This window comes from Galendromus occidentalis, unplaced genomic scaffold, assembly GCF_000255335.2.
Source record: "Galendromus occidentalis unplaced genomic scaffold, Mocc_1.1 scf7180000075740, whole genome shotgun sequence".
Taxonomy (NCBI): Eukaryota; Metazoa; Arthropoda; class Arachnida; order Mesostigmata; family Phytoseiidae; genus Galendromus; species Galendromus occidentalis.
In genome coordinates, this window is record NW_003803730.1 from 5,054 (window position 1) to 18,957 (window position 13,904).

General features: G+C 50.8%; 3 protein-coding genes across 3 annotated transcripts in view; 1 reads left to right on the top strand and 2 right to left on the bottom strand.

Annotated features, from left to right (window-relative positions):
- LOC114828465 (arginine and glutamate-rich protein 1-B-like) overlaps window positions 1–1,294 on the bottom strand; it is a gene marked incomplete at its 3' end in the record, with an annotated part of 5,557 nt that extends 4,263 nt beyond the window's left edge. The window contains exon 1 of the mRNA XM_029112727.1: window positions 1,000–1,294. Coding sequence (XP_028968560.1) covers window positions 1,000–1,294 — 295 coding nt within the window. The remainder of the gene's footprint in view (window positions 1–999) is intronic.
- A 2,159-nt stretch (window positions 1,295–3,453) lies between these two features.
- Window positions 3,454–7,856, top strand: LOC100905604 (apical junction molecule). The gene is made up of 11 exons (XM_003737990.1): window positions 3,454–3,756; window positions 4,006–4,561; window positions 4,737–4,824; window positions 5,060–5,103; window positions 5,224–5,269; window positions 5,366–5,597; window positions 5,697–6,128; window positions 6,246–6,416; window positions 6,507–6,818; window positions 6,968–7,196; window positions 7,294–7,856. The coding sequence occupies exons 1-11, from the start codon at window positions 3,454–3,456 to the stop codon at window positions 7,854–7,856; spliced, it is 2,976 nt and encodes a 991-aa protein (XP_003738038.1).
- Window positions 7,857–9,911: 2,055 nt separating this feature from the next.
- On the bottom strand, window positions 9,912–12,311 carry LOC100905751 (uncharacterized). Its single transcript, XM_018641321.1, has 5 exons — window positions 12,168–12,311; window positions 11,002–11,312; window positions 10,738–10,861; window positions 10,412–10,580; window positions 9,912–10,302 (listed from the first exon to the last, which is right to left on the bottom strand). Exons 2-5 carry the CDS (start codon window positions 11,274–11,276, stop codon window positions 10,178–10,180), a joined length of 693 nt encoding a protein of 230 aa, XP_018496837.1. The 5' UTR covers window positions 11,277–11,312; window positions 12,168–12,311; the 3' UTR covers window positions 9,912–10,177.
- Window positions 12,312–13,904: the final 1,593 nt, after the last annotated feature.

Genomic DNA, 13,904 nt, shown 5'->3' on the forward strand with positions numbered 1-13,904 from the left:
GGGCGGAAGTTTCGGTAGGAGGAGAAAACTGAAGAGAAATCAGACAAGATTGAGGTTCCTTCTTTTTCCGTGCTGCTGAGCATGGTACTTACGACTTAATGGGCGGTTACGACTTGGGATCCGGACCCAAGGAGACCTGGCGGCTCAGTCGAGTGTACATACCTTGGCGAGTCGCCGCCTCACCGTTTCACTGAGTCCTCATTCTCTGCATCGAGGACGCAAGACAAAGAGGGAAGGATCTTCCTCTCTCAAGAACAAACGCCACTCGGCTCATATTCAGCTTCTGAGCCAGAGGGCGGCATTAATCAATGAGATTCAGCGAAGTGTGAGAACGTGCTTCGATACGAATCCTGCCGTGGAGAGAAATGTGAGGGATAACAATCTAACACGGAGAGCAAGTTTCTATAGACGCCGTTTCCTGGTTTCCCGTCCTTTAGGCTTTTCCCTATCTCGCTGTCACTTTTCTCTCATGAGTAAAGTCCCTCTCTAGGAACCTCAGGTATTCCCGTGAGATGTTTTCCCCCTATTCCCATAAGCACGCTCAGATCGTTCGGTCTCAGTCAGAGCTGCGTGTCCATGTAATCGATCTCTGCGCACGAAGCTATTCATTCGCAGCAGAAATTCCCGCGCTCCACTACTCAACGTCAAGAGTACACACGGGGGGAATAGCGTACCTCTCTCAGCTCGCGGTTGATTCTCGCCAAGTCGTTGTTCTAATTCCGGATCTGCTCTTCCATTTCCAGCTTGAGATCCAGGCGGATCTCTTCTTTCCGGAGATCGATCTCCTCCTCATTTGCGTTCGACTTCAGTAGCAATTTCTTTCATCCGGATGAGCTCCCGATGCCGTATTTCTAAGGGGTCCGGCTAGAATGAAGCGTGCCGAATTAGCCCAGAACTATCCACGACTCGTCTAGCAAATAGGATTATTCCCGAATAATAACACACTAATTTATAGAATTCATGCGAATTTCATTTTTGCCCCGAATGGAGGTCGTGAACTCGCTTCTAGAGTCTTGTCCCTGCGTGGCCGCTTTTTCAGAGACTCTTTTCTGATTTCCCGATCGGCACTCGAGCTGCTGCTCGAGCGACTTCTGCCGCCGCGATAAGCTTTAGGAGTTTCTTCGCTGCGTCTCCTATGCTTAGAGGATTTGTGACGGGGCTCTTTGTGGGATTTCTTGTGTCTACTACGGTCTCTCGAGCTGCTTCTCCCGCGCTCCTTATCCTTTTTGCGTTTGTAAGAAGCGACCGTCGATCCTTTCGATGGTGACCGGCTCCGGCTCCTACTACGGGACATTTTCAGAGAAAGACTGAAAGTGGAATTTCGCGCACTTAGCATATTTTGCATCTTTCCTCATCCTCTTCACAGAATTTAATTCGAAGTTCCTTATGGGGAGCGATATCCCCCTTATATAATAAAAGCGCTATGTCTGCCTGACACCGAACCACTTTTTAGCGCTCTCCACCTCCGAACAGACCTCAAATTTTCCCGATCGATGCGCAATCACTCCAGTGAGGTCGAGATATACTTTTCTAACTGCTTAGCCGCATGTTTTCCGTGAAATTTACGTGTTCGTGCAGTAATCGTTATTTTTTACAAAATGCAAAGCCGCTCCTTTGATGTCATCAGTTTTCATCAGGTCACCACTTTAACAGTTCTGCGGGCACGAGCCCACAGTCTACTTTGAATTAGCTTCGCAATCGGAACCTGTATCAAGAAAGGAGCCTCTACTCCATTCGTTTCAGCGTTCAGCGAGCGTGCCGAGCTGCGCATCCCGAACTCGGTATAGTAGCAGCGGCGGATCTGGGGGGGACAAAGGGGGCACGTGCCAAGGGGCTCGGAAGCGTCACCCCGCGCTAAGAAAGTACGCTACGACGTTGACCAGTCCCGTCAGGCTCCGGTTCTCCGAGCTTGGATTCGGAACCATGTCCGGTTATAAAGCGCAGTCGGACCTGTTTCCTTTCCGAGACTTGACAATTAATCTTCTCGAGGATGAGCCCCTCCCGACTTATTCACGATAATTAGGTAGTCCAGACTCAAAGAGAAAACTAGATGTATATTGCTTGCATACCCTTCCCAATAGACAACGAAAAGCAACACTTGATATTCTTGAGGCTGTGTGGGCGCGGAGCGGCCTCACGGCTAGTCATATATATTCATCGTGATTCCGTGTTTCTCCCCGTTATCCCGGGCCATCTCATCGTTATCCCGTGCGGATCCATCGTGATTCCGTGTTTCTCCCCGTTATCCCGGGCGATATCATCGTTATCCCGTGCGAATTCATCGTGATTCCATGTTTCTCCCCGTTATCGAGGGCGATCTCATCGTCATCCCGTGTTTCTCCTCGTTATCCAAGGCGATCTCATCGTTATCCCGTGTGATCTCGGTGTGATACTGCGTAATCCCGTGTGATCCGACATGTCTGAAAATCCGAGCCGAAAAAATGTGGAAGGGACCGCCCGATCACTGTCAAATATTCAGCAAAGATCATTAGTCCCATCGTGTACCCTCCCCCATGGTGAGCTTCCATTTTTGTGGAATTTTACGCCGCGTTTTCCTTGTACGCACCTCGCATAGACTTAACACACGTACAATTGTACGCTATCCTCAGCATACGTACAAGCGTACAAAAGTACGCCGTACAAAGCGTACAAGCGTACAAACCGAATTTCATAATGGTGAGAGTATTAAGTAGAGCCTGGGAATCTGATTCTAGATCCAGGGGATGGGATTGGAGATACTACCGCGGGGGGTCGCTACCTAGATGACTTTCTGCATCCTATGCTCTTAGTGGTCTCTGGTCGGGGACCGGCGGGGAAGACGACTTCACTCCGGCCGGAGGACCCAGAGCAAACGGAGACGAGCTATTAGAGCGAATAATATTGGGATATTTCGGTGCGCCGGGCGCCACCGAATGCGCGTAGGCCGGGATCCTCGGTGGGCGGCTGGTGGCTTCTCGCACACTCGATGTGTGGAAGAGACCCAGAATTCCGGGACCCATGCGCATCTGCTCTTTCTCTGATTCCAATCGGGAATATCGAGCAAAAGAAAATCGAGAGAAAGCTTACCGACGGCTCGATTTCGAGTATCAGCAGAGGGTTTACCGCGCAGCGCCCTTCTTCACCTCGGCATGTTCTCTCTCCCTCGAAACATCATGGCGGCCCAGCAATGTTTTGATGGGGAATGACCGCGAGCAGAGTGAGCCTGCGAACGACTGGGAGTCTGGGAGACGAGTAAAAGTGAACGGCCAAATCGATTTGTGTTTTGAGCTGCATTACGAAAATGAGATCTTAGTCGAACTTGACAAAGTCACTCATTACTCGAATGCGTGATACCCTGCTTGTGTTCGGTCGGAGTGAATGTTCCAAAATTGTTGCTAGTCGTCGTAGCGCTACGAACGGGATTCAAAGGGTGCACAGAGAATGAGCTCCATGACTCTATCGCTTCGGAGAGCAATGGGTTCAGCGACGAACGAAATGTGTGATGACGAGCCCCTTCCTCCTGGAGTTCTTGCCGACGATGACGACGCAGCTCCTCCGGGCGTGTCGGCGAGTCCACCTCAGATCGCGGACGAAAATTCCCAGTACAGCTTGACGGATTCGCTTTCCGAGCCCGATAGCGACGGACCCCCGGGGGCATGGGACAACGACGCTCCCCCGGGAGTCGAAGATGCGTACCCGCCACCACCTCCACCTCCCCCACCACCGAAAGTCTACATACCCGACGAGGAGATGATGGAAAAGCTGACATATGCGCGAGTAAGTGTTTTTTATGGTCAGAGAAACGAGGATACAATACTGTCCATCGCTCGATCGAGTCAAACTGCAGAGATCACCGGTCAGCACGTGAATTGACAATATCGCTCTACCCCTACACCGACCTCTCTTGGTTCAATCGAACGCTGAGCCATTTCTCCTGGAGACACATTGTTTTCGTTTTTTTCACGGTGGCATTCCCCATCAGTCAGCTGTCCGGTGCTGGATATACAAGTTGAACCCTCTCCTCAGGTCAAAGTGGAATTCATCGACATCATGAAGCAAATGCCCTTTCCGAAGGAGGCTTACGAGGCTCTCGCAGCGTCTCCATCGCCCAATCTCCTGTTCCGCGAGCTCATAAAGAAGGGATTGGTCCCAATGCCACCATCGGACGCCCTGGCGGATCTTCCGCCACTGGAGATGTTCGACGATCTGGAGGGCAGTATCTACCGCGAGGGTATATCATCACTTGTTCGGCATCTGTTGCCGTTTTGCGAGGAAGACATTTCGTACCTCACGAAGGTACCGCCGAATGCAGTACCGCTGAGCGAAATCGCTAGCCAAGTGTTTGGGATCAAGAAAGAGACCCCCCGATATCAGATTCGGATACCGTCTCCGGAATATCAGCCACCGCCGATCGAAGAGCGTGTACCGACGCCGCCACCCCCGCCTGAACCTATTCCAGAATCACGATTCAGGGTCAAGAAACTTCTGGAACAGAAGCGATTGGAACTGGCCAGGAGGAAAGCGCAAATGAAGATGACCCCTAGCCAGCTCCTCAATTTAAAGAACAGTCTCCGGAAGCAGGGTGAGTTTCTTGGACGGAACACATCGAATTTGAACGTATTCGGATTCGAAGGGAGCATATTCCACCCCGTACTCGATGAGGCATCCCTTGAGAAGCGGGTTCAATCAGTTTTGATTGGCGCTTCTCAAGTTGAGGGAGGAGCTGCTCTAACTCGGCCCGCGCTCCAAATTTTCAGAGAAAGAAGAATTGATCTTACCCACAGAATGCGAAGCCAAATTGGATGAAAGCTCTCAAGAAAGCGAGACTGCATTGAGTAGTCGGAGGTAGGTCTCGCCTTCAGAATAGTCTGAGCCGAAAACAGTCCCAATATTAGTACCGCGCGATTGAACTCCGTAAAGACGTGTGTTCCGGACGTGTGTAAATCCCGAGATAGACCGCGAAGAGATCTTCAATGGATTTCTGCCCGTCTGGGAACCCGCCCGGGAGTCGATTCTCGGAAAAAACGCCTGTTGCCATTCCACCGTTGCTGACATGTCTTCTGTACCTTTTCCATTGCAGTCTGGACAGCGGAGTCACATCTCCGGACATGAAAGAGCGCAGAAGTGAGTAGATCTGAGCTTGAAGCCAAAATATCCGGGCTGGGATGGACTTCGATTATTAGACACATATGTAGTAATTACATGCACATATCGCTGTATATCTGACAGGAATCGTCTCTTCAGGTCGCCACGGCTTCGCTCCGAAAAGGAGTGCAACACCCCCAAGACGGTGAGCTCAGTGAATTCCGGACGGAATTCCGTCTTGCGAGCCCTCATTTTTTCGAAGATCGGGAATCGGCAATATTTTGATGTGACCTTCTTCCAGACCTATGAGATCGCCACCACCCATGAACACTAAGGACAGAAGCTCCAGCTCGGAAAGTTCGTCTGGAGGTAAATCCGCTCAGAAGGGTCCACGAGACAAAATCGTAATGGACAAACCCATCGTTGAGGCCAAGGAGAACGGGTCTTTAGGTTCATTTTCTATGAAGATCAATCAAGTGAGCAAAGGTGGAATGAAGGACACTCTGAGGAAGCTCTCGTTCGGAACAGAAGAGGTAAAATTCTCATCCGCTACTCCTCTGGGAATCCCCTATTTTCCGAAGAATAGACCGGAGGTCGTCAAATCAGGAATGAATTTTGCGCTGCTCCCCCAGGAGGAGGACATCGAGAGGATTGAGCGTGAGAAGAGAGAAAACGAGGAGAAGAAGCGCAAGGCTGCTGAGGAAGAAGCTGAGCTTGCTCGGATCAAGAGAGAGAAAAGAGAGGCTCGAGATAAATCCAAGGGGAGCAAAAAACCCAAGAGAGAGCGAGAGGATACGAGCCCGGTCAAATCTCAGGAGCGTAAATTTCATCCCATCAAAAAGGAGGAAGTGCAGGTCAGGGTTCGACCTCTGGTCCCGGAAACGGCATCCGTTAGTCCCACGCCTCCGGAAGTCACGGAATTCTCGAGACCCGCGAAAATGCCTAAATTCGAAGCAGCTCCAGTGCAATCACCTCCGAAAGATGCGTCTCTCGACGACCCGGAAGCCGAAGAGGAAAAAAGACTGCTCGAGCAGATGCTCAAAGCTCAGGCCGAACTAGAGAAGGTGAGTTGCTCCCCCGCTCCATAATTTTATTCCCCGAGACCTTTAGCTCCGAGGGAATTCGGAAGGGAAGGAATGCCTCGGACTCCCACACATTCTGAGCTCCTCTGGTTTTCCCAGCTGAAACAACGTCGCCTCCAGCAACTGCAATGCAAGGCTGCGACTCCAAATGAGCCCGTGTCCTCCTCACAAGAGAAACCCGCCGAAATGGAAACGAACGCACAAACAGCACAAGAAGTGAAAACAGAAGCAACGAAAGTGAGCCACCAACAGGAGAGCTCAGTGTCTAAGGTATTTCGATCGATTACTTGATTCTCGTCCGTAGAAGGAAGCGAATGTGCACGGACATCATCCAATCAATCTCACCTTTCGTTCATACAGGTGGAGAAGGAGGAGAAAAAGTCCGGCAAAAAAGCTAAGAAGAAGGACAAAAAGTCAAAGAAGAAACATAAGAAGGAAAAAGATGAGAATCGACCTAAACCTCGGAAACCGTCAGCTGAGGCTACCGCAGCGGTTGCGAAACTGCCCGAACTTGATCTGGCGGCCTTCCGTGACGACGAACTGGATCACATAACTGACCGAACCTTCAAGCGACATCTGCGAGTGCCACTCTGCGGGATACGCTACACCTTGACGGAACCATCTCTCAAATTCTCGGCCAATCTCCGGCACTTGGTTGAACTGACGCAAATTGTAAGTTCGGGATTCTTTATCGCTGAGAGATTTCCGATCGAGACTTTCTCCGGAAACCAATCTGTTTCACAATAGTCGCATACGGGCGCGTACCTCAGGATGCTGACAGCGGAATGAAATTTCTCTGACGGAGCTCGCTTCACACCTAGGTTGATCGGGAGCGACCCGTTCAGTCATATGTTTCTCATCGGCTCATTGAGAACGAAGTCGAACCGATGGATGATGAAGCCGAAATGGAAGTCAGTCCCGTCAAGACCCACAACCTTATCCAGATAAACACGATCGAAGGCCCCATTCCCTATCCGGAAGAAAACTTCAAAAATACTCTCGAGGACTACTCTGTCAATTATCAGGGTAACCTCCTCGAAGTGCCGATCGGTGAGTTCGTCGCTCCGCGAGGAGCTTGAGCTCAACAATCTCATTCAGGTTACTTCTTGCGGCTCCGAAAGGGACTGGAACAGGAATCTTTTTTCAGTTTGCGCTGCCGAATCCACATCGTCCGGCAACAGTCCACCCACGATTCCGACATTCACGTCGAACGCACCGCAGGAACAAGATTCGCCCGAGTCGACGACCGGACCTCCGAAGCCGTGCCTCTCCAAAACCCGACGCTCGAATCAACCGAAGTCGGTATCTTTCTTCGATGGAACAGCGCCGGAGAAAGATCCCCTGGCGCTCTCCCCACCTCCTCCGAGCCAGCTGTTGGCTGAGCGACGAAAGAATCGTCAGCGTGTATCGCTTCTCCCACCCGCCGCGGCGGTAAATGCTCACGTTCTAACTCGCCAAAACCTTCCCCCGCCACCGCCGCCCGTTGGCGACGCTCCCGTCCTCTACGCGCTGGATCCAATCAACAAACAGGTCTACGAGATATTGCATCCCGGTAACGGGATAGCCATAACTCCGGGAGGAGTGCGCAGTCTAGATGCCCAAAAATACATCTACGGGGAAGTGGTTCACACAAACGAGACGGTTCTAGTAGAAAACTTCCTCCATCTTGTCTACAAGTTCCCTTATTTGATTAATGGCGAATCCGAATAGGGGGACGAGCAAGATAGCGGCTTCCACCAGCTAGACGATCGTTTCATAGACTGTTGATTTGATGAGTTAGTGTGGAATTCCTGGTGTGCACAACGCGGTTCGTCGACGCGAGGAGTTGTAAATCCGGACGATTTCTAGCTCATTGGGCTCTAACGGGGAGATTGAGAGCGTTATCAGCAGAGGTTGAGGATGGCAGCGTTTAAAGAAGTTGATGTCGGGAGTTCCTCGAGAGCTCACGAAATAGTTAGTGAAGCCGATGTTTTAATGATGGGATCATTGCAGAGTGGTGGGAACGGAGCTCTGTTACTCAGAAAGTCGCTCCGTCCTCCTCTGAATACGTTCATCGGTGACGCTGTTCCCTAAGCCAATCAAGAGCGTTCCTCTTGGCAGACTGATCGGTGATCGATTGGTCTCCGAGTTAACTTACCCTCAGTGAGATGCGCTCGATGCAGAATGACTCCGGAATGATTGTGTAAAAGCGGAAACGTTTGCGTATCTATGAACATTCTTGGACAGGTGTGGAAAAAATAGCTCTCTATTCTAATACAGTTATCATGTAATCTAATTGAAGATTCGCGCTAGATCCTGTAAATAAGTGAACCAGATAAATATAGTTAAGTCTCGAATAGTTATTTGCAATCTATCATTTCTTCGCCTTGGATGCTCACGGTAGGAGAAGCCTTGTCTTCGCTGTCGCTTTCGGGATCCTTTGGCTCCTCCTTGATCCCTCCAAAATGAAAAAAAACGGTGACGAAAGCTGAAGTGTCGTATTTGATCCCGAGCACTGTTCCGGCTCGAATTCGAAGACGCGATGGGCAATAATAATTTCATACGTCAGGCTTGATAGGCATAATCCAGCGAAGATCGCGTGAATCGAGAACCGAGAATACCACGCCATGATCCAGAGGAGAAGAGTCGAATCTAACGCTCTCAGCTTCAAAACGCTCCCTGCGCATCTTCGATCGCTCGCCGCTCGCTTGACGTGCTCGATCCGACCAGCGGAAAAGGCCGACATCTCTCAATGGTATCGGACTTAAGTTCTCTCATTTTGTCGACATGTGCGACGTTCGAGGCATCCACCGAGAAAAAAGAATGCTCTATGAAGAATGCTCTATGAAAGAATGCTCTATGTTCCGAAGTTCTGCTATACAGATTTATTATTGGACGTGAGAACAGATATCTCGACCGTATGTTTCCCGTAGAAAAATTATTACACTTCTTTAACGAAAGACCGTAAGCATTCACACGTATGTATATATAAATTCATGTATAGAAGGATACATCATTATTTGCTTGCCTTCCCGTGTAGCTGACACTTGATTGATACAATTTCCGGAATCCGATTCGTCTCACGGCTCACGGGTGGGTGTCGTTGTTTCACGAATCAGAGGATTCCCGAGAAGCAACGTGGTTCAGAAATTGCTAGGAAGTCTTGGGTAGATGTTATGACCCCACCGATGAGAATCGGTCACAACGGGAACCGGTTGAGCTTTCACGAGCAACTCTTGAGTAGAACTACGTGTAATTGAGTCCTCGCTCGATTGAGGGCTGAAAATTATTGCGAACTTACGCTCAGCCACGAGGCATTCACGCTACACTTGGCGCGATCCCATTTCACCGATCGCCGGAGTCATTTTTTAATCGGCATCCGAGCTGTTCTCAGCGCCTCTCGGACTTGAACCAAAATAGAAGCGGAGGGATCGTGTTTGAGCCTTCAGACGCGATTCATATACCCAAGTGCAGACGAAGTTCACAAACGTAATCTCAGGAGCTTGAGAATGCGGGTCGATGGTATCATTCATGGACCGCCTGACTATTCGCGCCAATTCTCATAATCACTGTGTCTGAGCCGTGTCGGACCCTGAGCTTCGTCAACTCAGGGAGCCGATCAACGGAGCACACGTATGAAAGGATCATGTTTGATTTTTCCATGAATTCAATCTCGCCAACTTCATCGCTGTCGACTCCTTGTTCCTCTCTCGGATGATCCGAGATATCATCCATGCAGCAATCGGACAAAATGATGCGACGAATTTATTGCAGCCCAGATAAGGGCACACCATTGAGCAAAGCTCACTCTCCCTCAGACGGGATCTCGAGAAGCTGATATCATGACCGAGCTGTGGATCCTTTAATTGTACACGCGATACTTTCGATCTCCCCACACGGGGGAGAGGTTCATGATAATGGAATCTAATAGAGGCCGTCTTCCCCCTTGCCTTCTGGGTCGGGGCTTCGTTGATGAACCTCCTTCATGACGTCTCCATTTACACGGTCGTGTATTTACACTATGGAACTTCCTCTTCGGAGTTGATGGAATTCTAACAGAACCGCTGATCTTCAATCGAAGCGTAAATGTTCTCTCCGGGTCGCATGGCCACGAACTGGTATTTTCTATCGGTTGGACGGTAAGCTTGCGAGAATTCATGTGCCGAGCACTCATAATCTGCAAGTATAGAGGAGTTGAAGGTGGTACCGAGAAGCGACGGGTAGGGCAGGCTGGGGCCAAAGGGTTGCCTCAATAGAGTTTGGATTCATGAATGGAGGGTAGTTACCTCTTTGATCAAGTTCCTCGTAAATCGGATTCAGATGCTCCTTACTTGACGTTGAGGCCAACTTTCCCCTGTCCAGAATCACTAACGAGGGTGTGAGAGCGGGAACTTTCGCGCCTAATGGCAACGTCGTCCCGTAGCCGCCGTACATGTCTGGCATACCAGAGTCGTTCTGGAAATAATTTCCGGAAGCTTAGGAAAGTTCCCCGCGTCGAGGTCGGCGGAGCTCGCCCGTTGTCACCGCGTGTATGGTCATACAGTACTTATGGTCATACGCCACGGAACAGGTGGGGATATGAATAGATGAAGGGAAAAATGTCATTAGCTACCTCTTCCTTGTTTATCAACGACGCGGGACCTTGATGGCGTCCTCCGGACAAACCCAGGACGACATGATTCAAGTCGCTGCTTGGCTTGAAGGCCAGAAACGAATCCATCCTAAGTTTGTGGTGTCTGGAACAATTAGCGTCCGCTCTGAGAAACTTCACAAAAACTCCCATCGGGCAAGCCGTCCACACGTCTTCCCGCGCTTGGCGGTCTCCGTCGCGTACCGAAACTATTCTCGTGTCGAGAAGAGTAATTGAGTGACTCACCGGAACGCGAAGAATGCAACGAGGCAAACAACACTGAACACGAGAGTGGAGCCGACTGTCACCAGCGGTAAGTTTGGAGGTCGACCGTGTTCATTAAAGGTGAAAACTTCGCTCAGAGGGACTGCAGAGCACTGATTTGCAGAGGCGCATCCGAACCGGGACGGTGGAGGTGGGGGTAGAGACGGAGGTCCCGTGAGAGGAGCCGACCCAGGGCAGAAGAGGAGCAGGTCGGCAACCAAGTCAGGATCATCCTCTAAGAACATCCACTGATCCATATCGTACGTGTGATATGAGATGGCCTTCTCTGATGTCTGGAAGGTAAATGTATGCCTTTAGATAGTTCAAGGAGAAACTCACTCGAGCCGACTACATTATCGGAGTACCGTCGGATTGCTCACGTCCGTCTAGGTCTCAGAGGACACAAATCTGGAGAGCTCGTCCAGGTATATCATACGTGTGTTTCTAGGCGATCGACAGGGTTTACTATTCCGACTGATTCCTCTCTGACGATCCGGATTCTAGAGCAGTCGGGCCGCTTCCTCGGCGAAAGTTGCGGACCCGAAGGCATTCTGGATCGTCTCCTCCGCATCGGAGCGGCGGGGCCTAAACTCATCCCAATAGATTGGATTCCTTCGAAACTCATAGTCTCATAGTCATTGCGGATACCGAAGACTTGAAATTTCGGGTTGTGCGTCGGAAAAACGCCTCCGGAACCCCTCTGACAGGGATGTAAGTCAACAGAACTGGTGATCTGTGTTTATTGAGACTTGCAAGGCTCTATCCGAGCGACACAACTCTGCATATTATCCTCCCAGAGATAGGAAGCGGATACGATCAGGCTCTTGGGAAATGATCCAGCATGAGTAGGCTCTGGGAAAGTCTCGCGTTGAGTCCATCTTCTCGGGCTTCGGAAGTCGGTTCGGTCTTCCCACGTTCCGTAAACGAGACTTCAGCCTCGGACGACCCGTACACCGCTCCCGCGTCGGCCCCGCTCTGACGCAAGAGCAATTATTCGAATAGCTCCCGACACGATTTTCAGGCCGAGACAAACAATTTCGTTTCGTACTCAAGTAAGAGTCATTTTCTTCAGTCTGAATAAGTTTGCGCTCCTTTAATCAGCGCGATACTCAAGCTACGGAGAGAAGTCGACAGGGACATTGACCCACCTATCAACGGAGTGTCGATCTGCGATTGCCTACGAGCGCCGTCATTTCTTGGGTCCGGATGAGGTCTCCTCTGGATGCAGATTCACGCACATCCGACAGTACAATTTGTTAGTGCGAATCAGCCAGGTGCTTCGTGGGGGGTTCGGCTGGCCAGGAGAAGCGAGAGGTGACTCCAGAGAGAGAGTCCTGCGCAAGGGTGAGGGTTGCCCAGAGTCTTCTGTCAGAGAACGATGAGCCGATCGCAGATATAATTGTACGATTTCGGACAAGGGCGCTTGCCCGGAAAATTTCGTGACGTGAATCACAATTCAGGGGGCATTCTATGGTCGAAATACGCGCGCTTTACTCTTGCAGAAGAACGATGCCTAGTACTACTGGTGTGACCGATTCCGGTACGTAGCCGCCCGGCGACTGGAAGCTGAAAACTCTGTCGAGAATGACGGAGCATCTAGATGGTGAATGGCTCGCTAATCCATCGGAGTTTGGGAACTCTGGTTTTCTCGCATCAGGACGAGTCTTCAGCTCGACAGGGATCGAAGCGGGACAAGGGATCGCCGTCAATGGCATCGGCTCTGTGCACACGGCTACGGCTTTGATTAGCCAGAACGTTCGTCATGGGAAGTAGTGGGGACCCGAAAGCCGAAGGTTCATTAGGACGAAACTTCTTCATGAGGTCACCCGCCCGCTTCTAGACTGATGGCACTCCCCCCTAAGGGAGCCGATGGCCCGCCTGTCGCAGGGCTCGCGGAGAGAGATATTTACGAAGCACTCGTGTATCATGCTTCGTACAGGGGCAGAACGGTCCGGCGGTAAAGTATTGCTCCGCAACATAGGCAGGATCCGTGCGATGAAGGTGGGATGAATACCCGAAGCCTAGTTCTGCTTCGGTGAGTCAATTTTTCGCATCGATCCTCGGGACGGACTGTGTACCCTTTGCCGGATTCCATGCAGCGAGATTGGAGAAAAATATTGGAAGGGACCCACACCATTCCAAGAAAGTCCCATGGCGGGGGGCAATCTACATACTCATATATGATACATATAAAAACGTCTGTCTGTGATGTGTTCCCTGTTGACTCCTGAACGGCTGAACCGATCTTCGTGATAGTTCAGGGTGGGTCTCGGAAACTGTCGGGAGGGGGCGTCGTCATGCGATGGGTCCTTCTACCTCAGAAAAATACTTCTCCTTCTCCCGCCACCGAACACTCATCATCTGGAAGAAACGGGGATTCGCGAAGTTCCCCAAGGGCCTATAATGGGAAAACTGGGGAAGCGAGGAACAGGAATATGGATCAGCGGGAAGGTTGGAAAGTGCAAGGACAAGAAACCAGGGAAGCGCGAAAACGGGTATGGGTGAAGTCAGGTGAGCGAAAACGGGAGGACGGGATACAGAGGGATACGATAAAGACGGGGAGAAAAGATCATGAGGGGAAACGGGAAAACCTGCAGGAACAGTTTCGAAATGAGGGTCCGGAACCTAATCGGCAGTCATCAGCTCCATGAGGTAGGGACCATTCGTGTCATCTTGCAGCCAGGACCTCGCTTGTTTCTCCGGTTCTCCGGCGTGGGCCCGCATCGAACTGCGCAGGAGAGCCCGAGCGACATAAGATTTTTTCGTGATCCACGTCACGAACTCCCAAAGTCTACCGAATGAGACGATCTGATGATTCTTGGGACCTCTTGGCCATTTATTGACTTGTAAAGTAAATATTACATGTCGGAGTCCCCCTTGGACTC